Source organism: Nomascus leucogenys, chromosome 8, assembly GCF_006542625.1.
Source record: "Nomascus leucogenys isolate Asia chromosome 8, Asia_NLE_v1, whole genome shotgun sequence".
In the NCBI taxonomy this organism is placed as follows: Eukaryota; Metazoa; Chordata; class Mammalia; order Primates; family Hylobatidae; genus Nomascus; species Nomascus leucogenys.
Window position 1 is genome coordinate 47,533,120 of NC_044388.1, and position 24,730 is coordinate 47,557,849.

Sequence of the window (24,730 nt, forward strand, 5' to 3'; positions counted from 1 at the left end):
TCTGCAAATTAATTTATTTGCTTAATAGAAAAATAATTTTCAGCGCTGGGCATGGTGGTTCACACCTGTAATCCCAGCACTTTGGAAGGCTGAGCCTGGGAGTTTGAGACCAGCCTGGGCAACACAGCTAGACCATGTATGTACAAACTTTTTTTTTTTTTTTTAATTAGCCAGGTGTGGTGGCACACACCTATAGTCCCAGCTACTTGGGAGGCTGAGACAGGAGGATCACTTGAGCCCAGGAATTCGAGGCTGCAGTGAGCTATGATTATAACACTGCACTCCAGCCTGGGCAACAGAGTGAGACCCTGTCTCTGACCAAAAAACAAACACACAAACAAAATAAAAAACCTAACAAAATTAATTAGAAATGTGATGAGATATTGGATGTCCATTAGTGATAACGAAAGCCATTGCAACCATTATACTGAATGCTCTTTCAGGAGTTCTGAAAGCAAACAAATGTTAAAGAAACAGAAAAATAACACCTTTAAAATGTTTTAGATATGTTGCTTTTATTCAAAAGAATAAAATGCTTGACAAACTCTTTAATCACAAGGTTTGAACCAAACCACCAGTCTTCTACAACAACTCTGTGAGGTAGGTATCTGCATAGCCACAAGGGATCCACACAGTCCTTTCTTCCCTAGTACCTCTCAAACACTGAGAATTGTAGTATTTGAAACCACTGTTCTAGTGGGCAGTTAGAACAGTTGTTTTCCCCATCTTGTTCCCCACAGAGCTGCCCAAGTTATTATCTGCTCCTGGGGTTGGACCATCTGTTTTATGACAGTTATGATATTGTTGTTTAAAAAAAATCCAAATTGTTACTTTGATTTATATGATCTAACTCTGAATCACAGAAGTATTACTATGATGTTCAAAACACTGATTGACTCTACTTGCTTTAAAAACTCTCAGATCTCTTCTGCATTTATCATCAGAGATCAGTAAAGATGACAATAAGCAGGTCTAAAGTTCTGAGATGTTAGCACATACCCTTTTCACAATTTAGTAAGCTTTAAGACCATTTAGTATTTTTTTATGTTACAAAGTTTGGTACAATACACCTCTTTCAGGAAAGTCTTAGTAGTAATTCCAAATATTATAATTATTGTAACCAGAATTGTGACACTTGGAGCAGAACGCATGCACACAAAATAAAATCCTGTCAAAAAATGACATCACCATTCCCCCACACCAAATGTATAATTGGTAGGAAATGCATTTCCAGTCTGGTACATGGCAGTGTGACAAACTCCTACTCACTCGCTTTTCAAGTTGGTGACTGCAGCTGAAATGTTTTTCTGTGATGTATGCCACCCTTTTACCTATTTGATTTGGAAGTGTAGAATTTGGATTCATGCAGTCTTTAGGTGTCATCTCCACAAACCTTTCCTCTTAGGAGTGCCTAAGCTGTCTTACTCTGATGGAGGTATAATGTAGCATGAAAGACTTCCAAAGAACCAGTTTCTCTCTTGCCGTTCCTCTTAACAACTTTCACGTCTATCTAAACATTCTATGCAGGAGTTCTACTAAGAGATTTTGGTTTAATGCCACTTTGATCAGTTATTCGTTGTATGACTTCATTCAAAAACACTTTCATCAATAGCATGGGGATTGTATCTATGAAAGGGAAGTTGGTGTCCTGCGTTCCTCACAAAATTATCCAAAGGATAAAATGAAAAGTATGTGAGAAACCTGCTTTAATTATAATGTGCTATGTTTAAGCATTATTGTCTTTCTCTATGACAAGCAACAGCTCTGTCCTAGGTCCAAATTAGAAAAACACATATTGATATTTCATTCAGAATCTCATTAATTGGTAGCTGATCTGATTAGCTAGAGAGAATGTGACAGATTTTCTCCTTATCTCCCAGTCTGCATATAGTGAAGCTCACTAATAAATTAATGGATGATATTAATAGCAGTGATCTCAGATGACAATGCTAACACTGACTCCTGGGCATCCCCTCACATCCTGCCGTCATACATTCACCAATGAGCAACGCCAGCTGAAGTGAGTAAGATCTCCCAATACCATGTGGTATTGAGTCTTCTCAGATATGTTCACTTGTTTAGCTCAAGACATGAATCTGAGCTGTGTGCTGCCATCCTGAGACAGTATTATAAAAATTTCTGACAACATAAAACTAACCAAGTTTGTCCAATCTGTTGCTATAGCTAACCAGTAATTTCTTTTGTCAAATGTAAATACTGTTCCCAGTACCTTCCTATGGGCCTGATGCTCAAAGACACGAAGATTCACCTTCCTCAGAAATGCATCAGGCTACTCTGTGTTTGCAGCATCACCCAGGTTCCTAAAACAATCTTCCCTTTACAATTACTTTTATATCTACTACGAAAGGATGAGCTTTTGTTTAAATGCCTAACTGTGAACATCAAGTGTGCTGACTGGAGATAAATGTTTTTCATCTTTTTTTTTTTTTTTTTTTTTTTTTTTTTTTTTTTTTTTTTGAGGGAGTCTCGCTCTGTCGCCCAGCTGGAGTGCAGTGGCGCGATCTGCCTCCCGGGTTCACGCCATTCTTCTGCCTCAGCCTTCCGAGTAGCTGGGACTACAGGCGCCTGCCACCACGCCTGGCTAATTTTTTGTATTTTTAGTAGAGATGGGGTTTCACCATGTTAGCCAGGATGGTCCTGATCTCCTGACCTCGTGATCCACCCACCTCGGCCTCCCAAAGTGCTAGGATTACAGGTGTGAGCCACCCCGCCCGGCCATGTTTTCCATCTTAATTCTTCTATTGATTAAAATGTATTCTGTAAACTAGAATATGATGATATCAAAGTATGAAGTTCAAGTTTCTTCTTTCAGTTTCAGCTGATAACAAATAATTAATTATACCAGAATGAAAAAGCAGAACTGCTCCAAATGCACAAAACTTAGCTAGCACTAAAAGAAATACTGAATTTTCCCCAATAGTATATAATATTTTATTGTAACAAAAGAATTTAGATGAGTTTCACAGCTATATATTATCATATAGGTACCTGCTGAGAAGGATAAAGTGGATAAACTGAAATTTAACAATATTTTACTATACATCCAATTAATCTAAGTAATTCTGGGGAAAAGAAAAATATATAAAAGCATCCCTTTTTATATAATTCTATATTTTTTCCAGACAACATAGAATCAAGATACAACTGTAGATCATTATAATTCTAAACTTAATATTAGAACTTGAAACATGTGAAAATTCCAGTTATATATTCCTAGGCATTTGTCAAATGATAATCAAATGTTTGTCTTACAGTGGTTTTATATTTGTGAGATAATACTCCATTGCTTCATTGCTTTATACCGCCATGGGTCCTTCTGTTTGATATTCTACATTAGCTCAGATATCCTAGTAAACTCAGTTTTGTTTTCTTTTTCATCTGGTTAGCCTTTGGGTTATCACTTCTCGATACATAATAGAGATGTAGATAAGCAATAAAAAGATGACAAAGAAATCATCTAGAAAGCCTAGAATTCCAAACAAGGCTTCAGGTACAAAATCTAGAGGTGATATAAGATAGAAAAAAGCTCCCATTAAACAAAGTATTATCCTGATGCGAAACATCCAGAAAAGGCCCCCGACTGAAAACATTTCCCTGAATGCGTGCCTCAGTAAAGTGGGTAGATCCATAATTCTCTCCATAATCTGGTAGAGGGAAAAACAAGTATTATGATTTAGCATCTAATGTGTCAGATTTCAAAATAATATAATTTCCTAACTATGTGTAAACATTGTTAAGATGAGTTAAGTTGAATTAAGGAGTTACACATTGATTGAACATCATATTTTCTAATTATGTGTTGTATTTAAAAATAGCTCTTTGAATACTAGTTCTTACAGAATAGATCTTATTGCAGATAGTTGAAAGGCAACTAAAGTGTCATCAAGCTTAAAATATGGGATATAGTAATGCAAAACTCAAGTGACATCTGATTTGAGTTAGGAAAATAAACCAAAGAACCTAGTGCGCAGGATTAGATTCTGAGACTTGAGCTTAAGTCTCAGCTTTAAAGTCAGACAGATCTGGGTTTGAATTCAAAATCAATCACTTACTAGCCAGGTGATCTTAGGAACAGTTGCTTAACCTACTAGAGATAATTCAACAACTAACTGTGTATTTATGTGCAAGGACTGTTAAGAACGAAAAGGTTCCCTGGCAAGCGGACTAAAAATTCAAAAGAAAAAAATAACTAAAAGAGATACTGTGTATGAAAGACCTTTATAACTTGCCAGACAATATAGAAGTGATTATACATTAAAGACATAGGAACTTTGATGGCTTAAATAGTTTAAGAATAGCAGTGAAACTGATTCCTTCTGGTGAATCACTTCCTCTGGTCATTCCTCTGCTATGTTTAACAATCTGTGTAACAGTCATACACCCAAACTCTAGATAGGCGTTTTATGTAACAAGTGCCAAATAAGTTGAGAGGGAGATGGAGACAAAAACCCAAAGAACTGAGCAAGTGAGGAGAAAATAGTTTTTGAAACCCCCAGACCAAGAGAAAATCATCTTGCGACTCCTTTTGGAACAATGGTCACCAAAGTACAAGAATGGTTGTTTCATAATCACTTCCTATGTTCTGTGGAAGAACTAATATCTAAAGCAAAACAGCCTTACAGCTTTCACAAAGTTTATAGTAAATGACTTTAGCTACTCTAACAAACAGCTAGCATGTCTTTTGAATACCTTTCTGTCCTTTTTCAGAGCTATTTTGTTCACTTGTAATAGAGTATCATCATTTATACAAAATCTTTAATAATTAGACAAGAAATATGAAATGGTTTAGTAAGAAATGTTTCTGCATAAACTTACTCCAACTTTGAAGGAGGCAGAATATTAAAGAGCTAATACCTTTTTTATATTATAATTTCATCACATACCAGGCTTTCTTACTCATTAAATATCTGACACAAAAAATAATAATTGAGTAATAGTATGCTTCACATTTTAAAAATATGAAGGAAAAATTCTAAAGGCCGGATGCGGTGGCTCACACTGGTAATCCCAGCACTTTGAGAGGCCAAGGTGAGCAGATTACTTGAAGCCAAGAGTTTTGAGATCAGCCTGGAAAACAGGGCGAAACCCCGTCTCTACTAAAAATACAAAAATTAGCTGGGCATGGTGGCACACACCTGTAATCCCAGCTAGTCAGGTGGCTGAAATATGAGAATTGTTTGAACCTAGGAGGCAGAGGTTGCAGTGAGCCGAGATCGCGCCATTGCATTCTGGCCTGGGCGACAGAGCGAGACTCTGTCTCAAAAAGAAATGAAAAGAAAAATGTTAAATGACTTTTTAAAGTTCAGTGGTTCTTAAATTTGAAACAGGTTGCATTTTTAAAGAACCATCCTATTGATGTCACCGGAGGATATGTAAAAAAAAAATTGCTGGATCAAAATTGCAGAAGAGGCTCCCAAATAATTACGGAGGACAACATGATTGGATTTTTTTTTCTGCTAAATGAAAAATGGGCAAATCTACCCATTATCATCCATAACAGTTGAAATCTATGCCCTGAAATGTACACGACCTCACAGAACAAGGAACAATGGAGCATGAGCACATGTCTGTTTAACACTGAAGCATCTGAATAGCTTAATATATTCGGCTGGGAGCAGCAGTATCAATTCTTATCTTAACAGTAATTCATTTATTCAACACATATTAAGGCATCGAATTTGGCACTGATGTAAATTTGGCAGTGGTAAATAAATAAAAATGGTCCTTACCCTTATGAAGCTTTTAGTTTACTGAGAGAAAGATAACGAACAAGAATTGAGTGTTGTCTATGATAAACGCCATGAAGGAAAGGTTCAGAGGGCAGCCACAGGGCAGGGAAAGCTTCTCCAAGGAGGGTCTACTTAAGATAGTTGTCATCTAAAGACTGGGAAATCACCATGAGAGCAGAAGGACAAGCATTCCATGCAGAGGAAGTGTCAGGTGTGACAGCCTTAAGGTGGAAGGAGTTTGTGTGTGTGCTGAGAGCGTAGAGCAGGGTGGCTGCAGGGTGGTGATTGAGGCAGTTAACAGAAATTTGGAGAGGGAGGAAGGACCAGATCGTGCGGCACCTTGTAAGCCACAGTAAGGAGTTGGAACATTCCAAGACAATGGGCCACAAGTGGTGGCTCATGCCTGTAATCCCACCACGTTGGGAGGCCGAGGTGGGAGGACCACTTGAGCCCAGGAGTTTGAGACCAGCCTGGCCAACATGGCGAAACCCCATCTCTACAAAAAATATAAAAATTAGCCGGGTTGTGGTGGCATGCACCTGTAGTCCCATCTACTTGGGAGGCTGAGGTGGGAGGATGACTTGAGCCCAGGAGGCAAAGGTTGCAGCAAGCCAAGATTGCACCACTGCACTCGAGCCTGTCTCAAAACAAACAAAATAGAAGTTTTCAAACACAAGAGCATCATGGTCTCATTTATGTCTAGAAAACATGTGTCAGGCTGCTGTGACAAGGAAAAAAGTAGAAGTGAGGAGGCCACTGTGGTTGCCGTGAGCAGAGATGACAGGGCTGGACCAGCACAATGCCTACAGTGATTGAAAGAAGTGGACACAGCCTGGGCACAGTGGCTCACACCTGTAATCCCAGCACTTTGGGAGGCTGAGGGGGTGGATTGCTTGAGCCCAGGAGTTCAAGGCCAGCCTGAGCAGCATGGCAAAACCCAGTCTCTACAAAAAATTAGCCAGGTGTGGTGATGCACCCCTGTGGTCCCAGCTACTTAGGAGGCTGAGGCGGCCGGATGGCCTGAGCCTGGAAGGTTAAGGCTGCAGTGAGCCGTGATCACACCACTGCACTCCAGCCTGGGAAAGAGTGAGAATCTGTCTCCAACAACAACAACAACAACAACAACACAGCCAAGACATTTTTGTTCTTTTTGAGACAGGGTCTCACTCGATCACCCAGGCTGGAGTGCAGTGACGTGATCCTGGCTCATTGCAACCTCTGCCTCCCGGGCTCAAGCAGTCCTCCCACCTCAGCCTCCCAAGTAGCTGAGACTACAGGTGCGCACCACCATGCCTGACTAATTTTTGTATTTTTTTGGTAGAGACAAGGTCTTGCTAAGTTGCCCAGGCTGGTCTCAAACTCCTGAGCTCAAGTGATTTGCCTGCCTCAGTCTCCCAAAGTGCTGGGATTACAGGCATGAGCCACTGTGCCCAGCCAGCGAGAATATGTTGATGCAGTAAAAATAATAGGACACCCCAAAAATGGAAAAGATAGGATTACTTATAGACCAGATGAGAGGAATGAAGAAGAGGAGGAAATCAAAACTGAGAAAAGAACAGACTATGTCAAGGAGGGAATCAGCTCAATACTCCACGTGTTAAGTTAGGGATGCCTGTGGAGCACCCACACTGAAATGGAAGTGAAGCAGTTGGATCTACAGAGTCTGGAGCTCAGAGGAGAGGTCTGGGATGTCCATATAAATTTGGATTTAGTACATTCTAGTTTTTGAAGTACTTATTCAGTTTTACATTTCTAAGAATGTGTTAGATTTTGATAAAACAAGAATGAGTAAAATGTGCTAGTTTTTGATTTATCATATACTTCTAGGGTAAGGGGAAGAAAGGTTATCTGTAGTGTTCTGCTTTTAAATAGCTAAGATGACATATAAACATATCCCTCCCAACTTTTTTTTTTTTTTAGACGGAGTCTCACTCTGTTGCCCAGGCTGGAGTGCAGTGGCATGATCTCAGCTCACTGCAACCTCTGCCTCCTGGGTTCGAGTGATTCTCCTGCCTCAGCCTCCCAAGTAGCTGGGACTACAGGCACAAACCACCATACCCAGCTAATTTTTGTATTTTTAGTAGGGACGGGGTTTCATCATGTTGATCAGGCTGGTCTCAAACTCCCGACCTCAAATGATCTGCCCACCTCAGCCTCCCAAAGTGCTGCGATTACAGGTGTGAGCCACTGTGCCCAGCCTAAACCTGGAATTTTTTGGAGTTTCACTCTTGTCGCCCAGGCTGGAGTGCAGTGGCGTGATATCGGCTCACTGCGACCTCTGCCTGCCAGGTACAGGTGATTCTCCAGCCTCAGCCTCCCGAGTAGCTTGGATTACAGGTGCCTGCCACCACACCCAGCTAATTTTTATATTTTTAGTAGAGACAGGGTTTCACCATGTTGGCCAGGCTGGTCTTGAACTGCTGACAGCTCAGGTGATCCACCCGCCTCGGCCTCCCAAAGTGCTGAGATTATAGGCGTGAGCCACCGCCCCCAGCCAACCTGGAATTTTTTAAGGGAACATTTCAAATGGGGCTAGGGCAAACAGAATAAACCACAACTGTGAAACTTGAAGTTTTCAATTGTAACTTTTCTCAAAAGACAAACCGTGTTTTAGTATCACATAGAAGTAAATAATTTTCTATTTCCCTCTAATTTTTTCTATTGCTTTTCTGCTAGTTTCTCTTTCATAAAAACTTTTATAATGCTGTTTTTTTTTTTGAGAAAGAGAATTGTAGTCCTTGGGAAAGCTGTAATGTAGTGATTGGCAGCAATGAAGGTAAAAACTTGACCCAACACATATAATGAGATTTTTTTTTTCTTTTTCTTTTCTTGTTTTTTTGAGGAAGAGTCTCACTGCCACCCAGGTGGGAGTGCAATAGTGCGATCATGGCTCACTATAGCCTCGACCTCCTAGGCTCAGGTGATCCTCCCATTTCAGCCTCCCAAGAAGCAGGGACTACAGACATGTGCCAACACTCTTGGCCAATTTTTTGGTATTTTTTATAGAGATGGGGTTTCATCATGTTTCCCAGGCTGGTCTCAAACTCCTGGGCTCAAGTGATCCACCTGCCTTGGCCTCCCAGAGTGCTAGGATTACAGGCGTTAGCCACAGTGCCTGGCCAAGATTTCTCATAGTCAAAGAATACTTGCTGGTAAACCTCACTTTACAAAAGAGAAGAAATGTGTCTTCCTCTAACTTTGAATGTGCTTTAGCATTACTTACAGATCTGGGTTGCCCTGAGAATCTCCGGTTATAATCATTAATATCCTGATGCAGTCTCACGATATCCTGAGACTGATCATCTTCACCAAATACTGTTAGGAGTAAGGTTACCTGTATATTACAGAAAAAAAAATTATTTCAACTTTCTGCGTCATTATGTTGTTTTCATTTTGTGTTATTATTCAATAGAATGATAAAGGCTTCTATATTTATATTTCACTCATTTTTAAATAAAGGCAACCTGGGGGAGGGGAGTAAGTAACTGCTTTGCAATAAAATCCAATGCAGCTTAGATCTTGAACTCCTATAAAATAGGCACCATATCCAACTACTGGTCTAATATTTTCCTGTCCACACCAGGGGTAAATTCAGTAGTTCTCTATTTGGGCTAACAGATATTTGAAGATAAAAGAAGGATGAGGAAACATTCAGGAGGAAAGTGACATAAAATATATAACTGTCACTTTAAGACAGAAAAATTATGGTTTTCTTTTTCAGTATTAAAATAATGATTGGTTATTCTTACTGGTATTTGAAAGATCTTTGAATGCTACCAACCATAATATAAAAATTATGTTATTGCAGGGACCAGATCTCAAACACCAATTCCTATTATAATAAAAAAAAATTTTTGATATTGTCATATAACATAATACATTTAACCCTGCTTCCTTCATGGTTGTGGTAACAAGGATACACAAATGTCCTAGGACCATACTGGGGTAATCTGACGGTGACAGTACCTTGAAAAATAAATACACTTTAGGACGTAGCACCCCTATAGAAAATGGTCACTAATGATTGTATAATGACATAAAAATGGGAAGGAGTGGTGGCTGATTTAGTTTTAAATCATTTAGTTGTTATTTTATCCTTCCTTAGTTCAGCTGTAAAACCACGGCTTCCCACTGTTTAGATGCTTTCCAAACAGCTAAAAGAAGGCGTGACTAAGCACAGAAGGTGGTGAGAACAGTAGGTGCAGCCATCACTTCCTTCACAAATTTGTTAATAAAAATGCATTCTTTCAATACACATTAATGGAACACCTATGGCGGGCCAGGCACTCTGCTAAGTGCTAGGTATGCCAAAAAAGATGAAGTCAAAAGCCTGCTCCAGGGTGACTACAACACCCACAATGAAAGAGGAGGCAGACCTGGCCGACAGCCTTACATGGCCCTGGGGCAGGTGGAAGAATGCTGCTGTGAGACCTAGGATCTCTTCTGCCTGGGGTGGTCAGAAAGCCTGATACTGAGCCGAACCTGGAAATGGTGGTAGGACTGTGGTTGGTGTGCATGCATTCAAGGGGAGAAGTGGTGAATGTATTCCAGTCAGAGGCAGCAGCCTGTGTATTGCTATTTCCATGACCATTTACTGAAGGGGCCTACTGAAAACAGGAGGTAGAACAAGCATTTGCCATCTGTCTTGCCTCCAGGATGAATTACTCTTAGCTTAGGGAACCAAGACCTATTATATTAAGACAACTTTATCTCGACCTTCTGAGCCTCTAGTCAATTTATGGATGGTACACAGGATACCACCGGCTACTGTACACATGCCCTATGAAAAGCCATGGGCAGAACCAAGAAGAGGGAGGGCCTGGAACTATTTTTTTAATGTAAGACCTACTCCCTGGTTTGGATGTTGCTGACTGAGAGCAAAAGATGCCAAGAGCAAAAGATGCCAAGCAAATAAGCTTCAATTTTTTTTTTTTTTTATTTTTTATTTTGAGACAGTCTCGCTCTGTCTCCAGGCTGGAATGCAGTGACACCACCTCGGCTCACTGCAACCTCCACCTCCCAGGTTCAAGTGATTTTTCTGCCTCAGCCTCCCAAGTAGCTGGGACTACAGGTGTGCGCCACCATGCCCAGCTAATTTTTGTATTTTTAGTAGAGACTGGGTTTCACCATGTTGGCCAAGATGGTCTCGATCTCTTGACCTTGTGATCTGCCCGTCTCAGCCTCCCAAAGTGCTAGGATTACAGGCGTGAGCCACTGCGCCCGGCCATAAGCTTCAATGTTGGCTGCCTTGTGTCACGCATCAAATCAGCCAGAGAGGCATATAGAAACATCAGTTTTCCTCCTGACCATGTGGCCACAGTAAAATATGAAAGAGGCAGAATTTGGGAATGTAGAAGCAAGAATGGTAAGAAAATGACTTGGACCTCCCTCTTTGCACCAAAATAAGAGGGCAGTTGAGGGGAAACAGACAGTTACAATAAAGGCTGAAGGAACGAGAGAGAGAGAGAGTGTGTGTGTGTGTGTGTGTGTGTGTGAGAGAGAACATTCCACCCACGGGTAAGTGGAGGAATACTTTTTTTTTAGGGATGTAATCTCGTTCTATTGCCCAGGCTGGAGTGCAGTCCCATGATCATAGCTCATTGCAGCCTCAACCTTCTGAGCTCAAGCAATCCCCCCACCTCAGCCTCCCAAGTAGCTGGGACTACAGGTATACACCACCACACCTGGCTAATTTTATTTTTTAAATTTTTTTGTAGAGATGGAATCTCATTTTGTTGCCCAAGCTGGTATTGAACTCCTGGCTTCAAGTGATCCTCCTGCCTTGGCCTCCCAAAGTTCTGGGATTACAGGCATGAGCTACTGCGCCCACCCTGTATTTTTATTTTAAATGAAAAATAAATATAAAGGAAATTATGAAAAACAGTGTACAACTGACACAATGTTCTATTTTGTCATACTTAAAAACTGAGAATGTTGGTTTCTCAGAATTGTTCAGTATTTCATTTCTCCAGTTTATCAAAGAAATGGAGAGAATTTGGCCTGTCTCATCTGCGTGACATTTCAGTCTCATGTTCATGCTTACTTACTGCCTCCCTCCTCGGGTGGCTTCAGTGCTAACTGTCATGGTCTAAGCTGTTCTGGACAATGCAATGTGGCCATGTCTCTAAAAGGAATGAAACATTAAAAAAAAAATCATTATATACCATTTAAAGCTATCTGGGTCCTCACTGGAAAAAGAAGATTAAATATAAATTGAAAAGGAAAAAATATTTTTTTTCAAAACAAGTGTATGTAGAGGATATATGTTCAAGCCTGATTAGGTAGTTTGGTTATTCCTTTGCTTGTACTACTACAGACTTTACTGGGATTTTTGGCAAGGATTCATTTACCAGTTATCTTTCACTACAACTGTAGGATTTCAAATAGGATTCCCTTTTGTAGTGGTATCTCAGTGACAGTTTTAAAAAAATAATCGTGGGCCGGGTACAGTTAAAAAAAAAAAAAATCATGGGCTGGGCGTGGTATCTCATGCCTGTAATACCAGCACCTTTGATCACAGGAGGCTGAGGCAGGAGGATTGCTTGTGCTCAGGAGTTTGAGACCAGCCTGGGCAATGCAGGGAGACCTCATCTTAACTAAAAATAAAAAAATTAGCCAGGCATGGTGGCACATGCCTATAGTCCCAGCTACTCAGGAGGCTAAGGTGGAAGGATTGCTTGGGCCCAGGAGGTCGAGGCTGCAGGAAGCTACGATCATGCCACTGCATTGCAAGACCTTTTTTTAAAAAAAAAAAAAATAATAATAATATAGTAACATCAAAGAAGATTTGGATAAATGAAGTTCTGCTAAAAAGAATAATAATTCCAAATGTAGATACAAAAACTATAAAAATGTACAAAATAACATAAATGATAACTTTCTGCATACAAAACATTACCGTTTGTCTACAGATTGGACAACTGATTGCCCCAAGCCATGAACCATATCGCCAGTAAGCAATAATGCAGGCACCTAATAGACAAAACAAAACAAACAAACAACCCATTAATACTGATGTTTTAAAGTCCACATATCCTCAGAAAGATTCAACTATTTGAAATATTTTAACAGTACCACCTTATTTAAAAATACTTTTTACTTCATCCAGCCAACCCTTCAGGCAAATTCAAATCTATTAAGAACTCCTAGCCATTAAAAATTTTTTTATTTAAATTCCAAGTTAAGGCCGGGCACAGTGGCTCACGCCTGTTATCCCAGCACTTTGGGAAGCCAAGCTGGGTGGATCACTTGAGATCAGGAGTTTGAGACCAAGGTGGCCAACATGGTGAAACCCCGTCTCTACTAAAAAATACAAAAATTAGCCGGGTGCGGTGGCACACACCTGTAATCCCAGCTACTTGGGAGGCTGAGGCAGGAGAATCACTTGAACCCAGGAGGTGGAGATTGCAATGAGCTGAGATCATGTCACTGCACTCCAGCCTGGGCAACAAAGCAAGACTCTGTCTTAAAAAAAAAAACCTCCAAGTTAAGCTACAGTTGTACACAATCAAAAGCAAGTATATATTAACTGCCTTAATACTATGAAGTTTCATACAAAGCATTATATTTCCTATGAAATATAAATAAAACAATAATTAAACATCATTGTAAATATAACAACCAACAAATCAGAGCATAAATTTTCTGTTCTAAATTTGATATGTTACAAAACACAACTTTGAAAAGAGTTTAGAAAACCAAATTATCAATGTATTAACTAATAGTAATTAGGTATTAATAGTACAAGTGGCCAGGCGCAGTGGCTCACGCCTCTAATCCCAGCACTATGGGTGGCTGAGGTGGGTGGATCACGAGGTCAGGAGTTCGAGACCAGCCTGGCCAACATAGTGAAACCTCGTCTCTACAAAAATACAAAAAATTAGCCAGGGGTGGTGGTGGGTGCCTGTAAATCCCAGCTACTTGGGAGGCTGAGGCAAGGAGAATTGCTTGAATCTGGGAGGTGGAGGTTGCAGTGAGCTGAGATTACGCCCCTGCACTATAGCCCGGTGACAGTGTGAGACTCCATCTCAGAAAAAAAAAAAATAGTACAAGCAAGGAATCAAAGGACACAAAAAGATTATATGCTCTGCCCTAATGAAGTTTAGAATCCAGTTCAAGAATTGAATGAACTCTTGGACTAGATGAATTGGATTTTTCTGCTTGAAGGTATTAATGAGCAGCAAGCCAGCCGAAGATGGGCAACACAGCCTAAAGGAAGAGTCTGGCGACCTCAAGAAGGCACAGGTGTGCCAACTGTATAAGCACCAAACTTCAGGCCAATAACAGGTGAAGGAATAGTTTTGAATACTGTCTGGGATTTAAGGGGCCAATCCACTTTCTTTTTTGTAGGACACTTGCATCTTCAACTATCCAGGTCTCACTGTGAATCTGAACTAAGTGCTAAGGGCTGAACTAGGTGGCCCTTCTCTCTCCAGGAAACTCTGTGTATTCCTGCTCTTGCCTGAGCAACCTGGCTTAGCCCTCATGTGTTCCTTATTCCTCCAGATCAAATAAGTGTTCAGAATTCAGAACAAGCAATGGCAATCCAGTTGAGGAGACCAAGTTGACATACTCAAATCAACGTAGAAGGCAAATCTTCAACTGTGTAATATTAACTTGAAATACAAAAAAGGGCCAGGCACAGTGGCTCACGCCTGTAATCCCAGCACTTTGGGAGGCCGAGGCAGGCGGGTCACCTGAGGTTGGGAGTTCGAGACCAGCCTGACCAACATGGAGAAACCCTGTCTCTACTAAAAATACAAAATTAGCCAGGCTTGGTGGTGCATGCCTGTAATCCCAGCTACTTGGGAGGTTGATGCAGGAGAATCGCTTGAACCTGGGAGGTGGAGGTTGCAGTGAGCCAAGATTGCGCCATTGCACTCCAGCCTGGGCAACAAGAGTGAAACTCCATCTCAAAAAAAAAAAAAAAAAAAAAAAAAAAGGCCAGGCGGTGGCTCACACCTGTAATCCCAGCATTTTAGGAGGCCGAGGCGGGTGGATCACGAGGTCAGGAGATCAAGACCATCCTGGCTAACATGGTGAAACCCCGTTTCTCCTAAAAAATGCACAAAATTAGCCAGGCACGGTGGCAGGCGCCTGTAGTCCCAGCTACTCAGGAGGCTGAGGCAGGAGAATGGTGTGAACCCGGGAGGCGGAGCTTGCAGTGAGCCGAGATCGTGCCACTGCACTCCAGCCTGGGCGACAGAGCAAGACTCTGTCTCAAAAAAAAAAGAAAAAGAAATACAAAAAAGGAGTGCAAAGAAGTATGCATTAGAAACTAACTTGTAGAGAAGAAAGGATTTGAACTGAACTTCATAGGACAGATGAGATTTAGATAGGCAGAAAACAGGAGGGAGGACACTTCCGGTTTTAAGAACAGCAAGAGCAAATGTCGGAAAGGAGTGTCATGTGGATTAGGTTCAAGAGGAGAAACATATCTGCCTTCTCTGATGCCCATTTAATTTTCCCTGCCCAATCTTTCATAACTTCCCTGGTGATTAGCATTTCCAATAGAAAATTAAAAGATAAAAACTGAAATAAGCGTTTTATACTTTGTTAGCTACTTAAGTGAAAACCTTAAAGAAGAGACTGGAATGAGTGGATGAAGCAATGATGAGATTGGATTACTGAAAGAGCACAAGGTACAGAAAACCCTGCCATTACATGGTATGGGTTCCAAATATGCCATCTCCAACTGCACAAATAACACTGTATCTAATAATTCTATACTATGAAGTTAGACAAAAGGGCCAACACAATTTATAGGATGATTATATGCTACATTTTAAATTAGTCCCTATATGAAAATTTCCTACATTTTGGGAGCCATAATACCCTATCTTGAACACAACTGTTTAAACAGAAAGAAACAATAAAAAACTAGGTCTAGTGATTGGACAAATCGAAGTGGTGTCGAGTGTTTACTATTGTATGAACCACTAATCATGCAGAACTGAGCACAGGGATTGAAGATAAACCTAGGTTTAAAAATTTGACTCTGTCTGGGCTGGGTTCAGTGGCTCACATCTGTAATCCCCGCACTTTGGGAGGCTGAGGTGGGCGGATCACGATGTCAGGAGTTTGAGACCAGTCTGGCCAACATGGTGAAACCCCGTCTCTACAAAAATACAAAAATTAGCTGGGCATGGTGGCAGGTGCCTATAATCCCAGCTGCTTGGGAGGCTGAGGCAGGAGAATCGTTTGAACCTGGGAGGCAGAGATTGCAGTGAGCAGAGATCGCACCATTGCACTCCAGCCTGGGCGACAAAGCGAGACTCCATTTAAAAAAAAAAAAAAGTTGGCTCTGTCACTTAACAGCTGGGCTACTCTTTGTAAAATGTATTATTATTATTTTTTGAGACAGGATCTTGCTGTGCTGCCCATGCTGGAGTGCAATAGCATGATCACAGTTCATTGCAGCCTCAAGCTCCTCGGCTCAAGCGATTCTCCTACCTCAGCCTCCCCAGTAGCTGGGATTGCACATGTGACCTATTGCGCCTGACTAATTTCTTATTTTTTGTGGAGACAGGGTCTCCCTATGTTGCCCAGGCTGGCCTCCAACTCCTGGGCTCAAGCAATCCTCCTGCCTTAGCCTCCCAAAGTGCTGAGATTACAGGCGTGAGCCACAGCGCCTGGCCTCTTCGTAAAATTTCTTCACATCTCTAAAGCCTGTTTCCTCATAGGTGGGGTTAGATGAAGTACATTAATGTCCAATACATAGGCATGTAATAACTGATACTTTGCCCCTCAATCTTCTATGGCATAAGAAGCCATAGAAGATATTCCTGAATCTGCAGATTCAGGAAAAATGAGGAGTTGTGGAGAGCACTCCTTCCTGATACTAAGTAAGTGTGAAATTATTCCCTTCTTACCCCAAGGTATACTCTAGGATTCTCATTCTCCCTCATTAGACCTCAAGAGGTTGAGAGAGAGACAGAGACAGAGACAAACAGACTGAGATTAAGGCCTTTAAGACTTTTGGTACAAACTCAGAGTCAAAAGAGGCAGGAGGGCTAAGGCAGGGTCTTGGGCAGATTCTTGAGAGAAGAACCTTCCTGCCCTGGGAAGGATGAATAATAAATGAAACTCCCAAAAAGTGATGAACAAAGAGGGACTCAGTGAATCCCTCATGCTATGGATCTACTTGAACTACTGTCTAAAGAAACACATTTCTGTTTATGGGGAAGCTGAATAGTTTCTTTAACCTCTGAACCCATAGCTGCTACATGGACACACTAAATAGAAAATAAATAAGTAAGTATATCATTTAGATGCTACGTATACTTGGTTGACAAGTTGCAGGATATCAGAGGTAATCTACCCTACTCACAAAATACAAAATATGACAAAGAGAAAATTAGGAATCCAGCCTTTGTACACATAGAGGTCTTGGTCTACACAGTCACTTTTCCCAAGTACAGTGTTGTTTGCTTACCACAAAAAAGATGTCCACAGTTGGTCTCCACCGGGAAGGAGGCTTGGTGCAGGCAGATGGGACAGTACATGTCAGTGTAGAACTGCTGTCGAGCAGCAGCAGGTGCATCCTAATAAGAACACAGGTGCACACATTGGAACACAACACATGTAGCCCTCAACAGTATCTCATGTTAAATTATATTCGAGAACAGAGTCAGCAGTGTGTAACCCTCATCAAACTGTAAATGTGCAATAGTTTAAGGTTATAATTTTAAGAATGTTATGAGGCTATATTGTTTTTATTTAAGCTGCATGGTCTCCACTTTCCTTCCTAAACACAATTTAAAGACAAAAACTTACATTAACTCAAGAGTTCATCTTTTACTCTACTGGAATAAGTAAATTATTCTGAGTAACACAAGGCTGAGCTAGTGCATAAGCTAACAATAATAAATGTTGAGGTCGGGTGCGGTGACTCACGCCTGTAATCCCAGCACTTTGGGAGGCCGAGGCAAGTGGATCACTTGAGCCCAGGAGTTCCAGATGAGCCTGGGCAACATGGCAAAACCCCATCTCTACAAAAAATAGAAAAATTAGCCAGGAGTGCTGGTGGCATGCGCCTATAGTCCCAGCTACTTGGGAGACTGAGGTGGGAGGTCACCTGAGCCTGGTAGGTTGAAGCTGCAGTGAGCCGTGACTGCACCACTGCACTCCAGCCTAGGTGACAGAGCGAGACCCTGTCTCAAAAAGAAAAAAATATCAAATGTCAAACTGTTTTCTAAGTCTTCACTTTTTTCATTTTCAACGTCTTTTTCATTTTAAAAGTGTTGCACATATGCAAGAAACATCTAGATATCAAAGGCCTCACTAGGATGGATCATGAGGGCAAGGGATTTATCTGTAGGACTCATTGTACCTCAGGACCTAGAAAAGTGTCTACATGGCCGGGCATGGTGGCTCACACCTGTAACCCCAGCACTTTGGGTGGCTGAGGTGGGTGGATCACTTGAGGTCAGGAGTTTGAGACCAGCCTGGTCAACATGGTGAAACCCTGTCTCTACTACAAAATACAAAAATTAGCTGGGCATTGTGGCGTGCACCTGTAGTCTCAGCTACTTGGGAGGGTGAGGTGGGAAAATCACTTGAACTCAAGAGGTGGATCTGCAATGAGCCGAGATCGCACCACTATACTCCTGCCTGGGCAACAGAGACCCTGTCTCAAAAAAAAAAAAGTGCCTACATAACATATATTTTATGTTATTGTATTGTAAAAATATTTATCAAAACTTGTTTTAATGGAACCTAGCACAGATAAAGTTGCTAGCATGAAAAATATCTAATTACAGAAAAAAGTATTAAGTTTACTAAATAGGAACTGTTCTTAAGTGAATCAGATTTTTGCCACTTAATAAATTTAATAAATTTAAATAATAATCAATGTAACTAAAATTTCATACTTCCAAAACAGTCTTAAATCACCAGAATATTCAGTGATCCAAGGCTACACCTTGATGTTATAGTCATTTATGTCCGTTCTTTTTTTTTTTTTTTTTTTTTTGAGGTGGAGTCTTGCTCTGTTGCCCAGGCTGGAGTGCAGTGGCGCGATCTCCGCTCACTGCAAGCTCCGCCTCCTGGGTTCACGCCATTCTCCTGCCTCAGCCTCCCGAGTAGCTGGGACTACAGGCGCCCGCCACCGTGCCCGGCTAATTTTTTGTATTTTTATTAGAGACGGGGTTTCACCGTGCTAGCCAGGATGGTCTCGATCTCCTGACCTCGTGATCCATCCGCCTCGGCCTCCCAAAGTGCTGGGATTACAGGCGTGAGCCACTGCGCCTGGCCTTTATGTCAGTTCTAATGCTACAAAAAGCGTACAGCACTTTATGTTCCCTTCTCTACTTTGTTTTTTCTTAGAGACAGAGTCTCGCTCTGTCACCCAGGCTGGAGTGCAGTGGCACAATCTCCGCTCACTGAAACCTCTGCCTCCTGGGTTCAAATGATTCTCCCGCTTCAGCCTCTGGAGTAGCTGGGATTACAAGCGCCCGGCTAAATTTGTATTTTTAGTAGAGACGGGGTTTCGCCATGTTGCCCAGCGTGGTCTTGAACTCCTGACCTCAGGCGATCTGCCCGCCTCAGCCTCCCAAAGTGCTGGGATTACAGGAGTGAGCCACCGCGCCCAGCCTTCTCCTTACTAATTTTTAAAGAAATTGACAAAAACCAATTGACAGTGCTGTCCAATAGAACTTTCTGCAATAATTGAAATCTTTATCAATGCTGTCCAGTACAGTAGCCATGAGCCACATGTGGCCATTGTGTATTTGAAATGTGGCCCGTGTGACTGAAAGACTTAATTTCAGATTGTGTTTAATTTTAACTCACTTGAATAGCCACAGGTGGCTGGTAGCTGCCATACTGGACAGCACAGAACAGACTACATCACCAGCCTTATTTTCACTCTGAGAGCTGTGTGCTGGGCCTCAGGAAGAGGTGAGGCAGATGAGTGGACACTGCTGCAAGGAGACCTAGAAGATTCACCTCAATCTGGGGCCCCTCCATAGCTGAACCCAGTCATGAAATCGCTAGTGTGAGTGTTAGCAAATCTTAGCAGTCTCATATGTTAATGAGAATAATAATAGTTGCCTTACTTATGTCTAAAGATTAACTACGATTGTTGTTTGGGAAATCACTTTGTAAATTATAAAACACTATCTCAACATGAATTATGGGTAACAATTGTTACAGAACACAGTAGTACTAATAGGCTTAAACTATTCTGTTTTTTTTAAACAGAGTCTCACTCTCTGTCACCAGGCTGGAGTGCAGTGGCGCAATCTCAGCTCACTACAACCTCCGCCTCCCGGGTTCAAGTGATTCTCCTGCCTCAGCCTCCCAAGTAGCTGGGACAAGAGGTGTGCGCCACCACACCCGGCCAATTTTTGTATTTTTAGTAGAGACGGGGTTTCACCATGTTGGGCAGGATGGTCTTGATCTCTTGACCTCGTGATCCGCTCGCCTTGGCCTCCCAAAGTGCCGGGATTACAGGCATGAGCCACTGCTCCTTGCCCTGCTTAAGTTATTCTTGTATCAATGAATATAAGTTCCAAGAGGGTAGGAATTTTTGTCTGTTTAATTCACAATTGAATTCCCAATGCCTAGAAAATGTATGGCATGTGGTAGATGTTCAAAAAATATCTGGTGAATAGATAAATTCTAAAACCCTTATTGGGGCCAGGCATGGTGGGCTCACGCTTATAATCCCAGCACTTTGGTTTTAGTGAAGCAAGCACAGCTCACTGTAGCCTCAACCTCCCAGGCTCAAGGGATCCTCCCACCTCAGCCTCCTGAGTAGCTGGGACTATAGCTGTGTGCCACCATACCCAGCTAGCTTTTGTATTTTTAATAGAGACAGAGTTTTGTCATGTTGCCCAAACTGGTCTCGGACTCCTAAGCTCAAGTGATTCTCCCGCCTCGGCCTCCCAAAGTGCTGGGATTACAGGTGTGAGCCACTATGCCCAGACTAATCCCAGCACTTTGGGAGGCTGAGGTGAGAGGACCGCTTGAGCTCAAAAGTTGGACAGCAGCCGGGGCAACATAGTGAGACCCTGTCTCTTTTTTATAAAAAAAAAAACAGAACACTTATTGGAACTAAAGTTTGATCAGTAGGAAAGGAATTTTTAATTTTGTTTCTTGATGTTAGGTATCTCAGCATGAAGGTGTAAAATATCCTATTTATTCCAGGCTTCATAAAGTATATCTCCAATGCTTAGAGATTCCATCTGGTAAAAAGCAAAGAACAAACAGAAGAAAAGTTAGTTTTTTTCTTTGCCTAACTAGTTTTGTTGTTATAACTTTGACAACTGAAGAAAAAAGGAGAAAAAAAAACAAAACAGCCACCTCTTCTAGTTATTTCTTTGTAGATATTAACGAGTATATGTCAGAAAAAATGTTTTTTCTACTACATTTCATTAAGGTCAATTAGACAGCAATTATTTCTACACTAATAAATAATAAGAAAACTGCTATCTTTTAAAGCAAATTAATAATAAACATGAAGACATCTGAATAGATTAAGGCTAGGCAATTTGCCCATTCTTGCAAATATACAATCTATAAAATAATATAAGGTAATTTGAAGCCGGAAAGAAGCCCGTGTTTCCAAAAAGTAATTTACTAATGTTTTATCACAATTTCACATGCAAAGGGAGCTATCACATCTACTCTTCAAATAAATACATATACAATACCTGTTCTGTTTGAAGCTGTTCTCGAAGTACCCTTACTAGCTCCTGGTTTTCTGGGTGAATGTTTTGATGTACATTTCTGTTGAATAGAATATAATAAATTTTGAATAGAAAACATTATCATATGAATCTATTTTCTTCACGGGTCTACTTTCTGACTTATAACTACTGGTAATTAATGTAATTGATGGCATACAAGCACTTCACTTCTAGGACTGTACGTTTCAGGCTATCCTGTGGTGAGTTCTTCTGAGATCACTGATCATTAGCCAATTTCAGGTTTAAGCAGCAAATGGTAAAATACCTTGGAAATCTATTGTAAATGGAAGCTTACAAATAATGTAAAGAACATTTGTTTCTTTGGTGAAATTTCTTCAAAATAAGCAGCTATCTAATTTTACCTACTATTATGCATTTGAACGCTTTTCCACATCTAATTAGATCCTTCTCCTAATTTTCAGGTATTAGGGGAGGGGAACAGAGTAGAAACTAAATTTAATGTAGAAAAGCCAAAACTTGGCCGGGTGTGGTGGCTCACGCCTGTAATCCCAGCACTTTCGGAGGCCAAGGCGGGTGGATCACCTGAGGCCAGGAGTTTGAGACCAGCCTGGCCAACATGGTGAAACCCTGCCTTTACTAAAAATACAAAAATTAGCCAGGCTTGGTGACGGGCACCTGTAATCTCAGCTACTCAGGAGGCTGAGGCAGGAGAATTGCTGGAACCTGGGAAGCAGAGGTTGCAGTGAGCTGAGATCACACCATTGCACTCCAGCCTGGGCCAACAACAGTGAGACTCCATCTCAAAAAAAAAAAAAAAGGAAGAAAAGCCAAAACTTAACATGTCACTAATATCTTGACATTAACAATTAAAATGGTGAATCAAAGGCATGCAGTTAGCGGTTAATATAAATGGATGGGATAAAACATCCCACATCGAAAGTCAGATGTTGGCCGGGCACGGTGGCTCATGCCTGTAATCCCAGCACTTTGGGAGGCTGAGGTGGGTGGATCACCTGAGGTCAGGAGTTCGAGACCAGCCTGACCAACATGGAGAAACCCTGTCTCTATTAAAAATATAAAATTAGCCGGGCTTGGTGGCGAATGCCTGTAATCTCAGCTACTCAGAAGGCTGAGGCAGAAGAATCGCTTGAACACGGGAGGTGGAGGTTGTGGTGAGCCGAGATCGCACCATTGCACTCCAGCCTGGGCAACAAGAGCAAAACTCTGTCTTAAAAAAAAAAAAAAAAATAGAAAGATGTGTTGGTCAGGCTGGTAGGTAGGGTGGGGGCGAAGCGTTACATGTTATCACAGCTTAATTTCATTTGACTATTGATGTATCTTCTAAACGTAAATGTCTTGAACAAGAATATTTTAAGTCTACACAGTCCCAGGGTTACTCTATAGAAGAGCCTTTACTCTCCGGGTAAGCCAATATCCAACAGAGGTAAGAACTCTCATATCTGAATGTGATAGGGAAAAGTATAGAAATCCATCCTGTGATTATTCAATTGTTAGCAAAAAAATGCAAATTTTAGAAGAAGTCAACTAAATATAACTGTTAGTTCAGAGAAGACATAAAAGAAATTTAAAGTCAAATATCTAAACAATGAAACAATTTGAACTCTGTTTAAACCTGTTAAATCTTATTTTGTTGTTGTTGCAACGGAGTCTCCCTCTGTCACCCAGGCTGGAGTGCGGTGGCACAATCTCAACTCACTGTAACCTCTGCCTCCCAAGTTCAAGCAATTCTCTTGCCTCAGCCTCCTGAGTAGCTGGGATTACGGGCACGTGCCACCACGCCTGGCTAATTTTTGTATTTTTAGTAGAGATGGGGGTTTCACCATGTTGGCCAGGCTGGTCTCGATCCGGACTTTAGGTGATCTGCCTGCCACGGCCTCCCAAAACATAGGGATTACAGGCGTGAGCCACCGCGCTCGGCCTAAACCTGTTAAAGCTTGATGCATTCTTCATTTTAAAATAAGGCACATGCTTATGATTGAACAGATGATCTGTGAAAGAAAGCACTCACTATATGAAAGCACCCTGTCAAGGAGCAATCTAACTAGCAGAGGAACCATCTCATTTAAATACCAGTGAATACCTAGCTAAATGGCATTTCTCCATTCTTTGAGAGTAGAAAACCATTCCCTTTTCATTGGAAAAAAAATCGTGATGACGTTTCAGAGTACAGACATGAACCATGTGACTGGAAAGCCTCTCCTCTGGCTTGTTTCTATAAGAAAGAAGATGTAGGAATTCTTAAATCTGGTGGTAGAATATTTTTTAAAATATATTCTATTTAAATATATTTTTAAAATATATATTAAATATTCTATATATTTAATGTATATTAAATATATTAAATATTCTATATATTTAATGTATATTAAATATATTAAATATTCTATATATTTAATGTATATTAAATATATTAAATATTCTATATATTTAAGGTATATTAAATATTCTATATATTTAAGGTATATTAAATATTCTATATATTTAAGGTATATTAAATATATTAAATATTCTATATATTTAAGGTATATTAAATATATATTAAATATTCTATATATTTAAGGTATATTAAATATATATTAAATATTCTATATATTTAAGGTATATTAAATATATATTAAATATTCTATATATTAAATGTATATTATTCTATATATTTAAGGTATATTAAATGTACATTAAATATTCTATATATTTAAGGTATATTAAATGTACATTAAATATTCTATATATTTAAGGTATATTAAATGTACATTAAATATTCTATATATTTAAGGTATATTTTTTTTTTTTTTTTATTTAAATGTACATTAAATATTCTATATATTTAAGGTATATTAAATGTACATTAAATATTCTATATATTTAAGGTATATTAAATGTACATTAAATATTCTATATATTTAAGGTATATTAAATTACATTAAATATTTATATATTTATATTAAATTACATTAAATATTCTATATATTTAAGGTATATTAAATGTACATTAAATATTCTATATATTTAAGGTATATTAAATTACATTAAATATTCTATATATTTAAGGTATATTAAATGTACATTAAATATTCTATATATTTAAGGTATATTAAATATACATTAAATATTCTATATATTTAAGGTATATTAAATATACATTAAATATTCTATATATTTAAGGTATATTAAATATACATTAAATATTCTATATATTTAAGGTATATTAAATATACATTAAATATTCTATATATTTAATGTATATTATATATACATTAAATATTCTATATATTTAATGTATATTATATATACATTAAATATTCTATA

The 24,730-nt window shown here is 40.0% G+C and overlaps 1 protein-coding gene across 3 annotated transcripts in view; it reads right to left on the reverse strand.

The window, feature by feature from the left end:
• Positions 1-493: 493 nt before the first annotated feature.
• The window catches only part of RNF170 (ring finger protein 170), a 47,146-nt gene continuing 22,909 nt past the window's right edge, over positions 494-24,730 (reverse strand). The window contains exons 3-7 of one of the 3 annotated variants that reach the window (XM_030817207.1): positions 21,407-21,482; positions 17,185-17,293; positions 12,649-12,722; positions 8,974-9,084; positions 494-3,665 (exon numbers count right to left, since the gene is read on the reverse strand). In XM_030817207.1, the coding sequence (XP_030673067.1) occupies positions 3,396-3,665; positions 8,974-9,084; positions 12,649-12,722; positions 17,185-17,293; positions 21,407-21,482 (640 nt within the window). In that variant the 3' untranslated portion in view covers positions 494-3,395. Of the gene's footprint in view, positions 3,666-8,973; positions 9,085-12,648; positions 12,723-17,184; positions 17,294-17,645; positions 17,673-21,406; positions 21,483-24,730 lie in introns of those variants that run through there. The other 2 variants (XM_030817206.1, XM_030817208.1) reach the window with 2 other exon arrangements.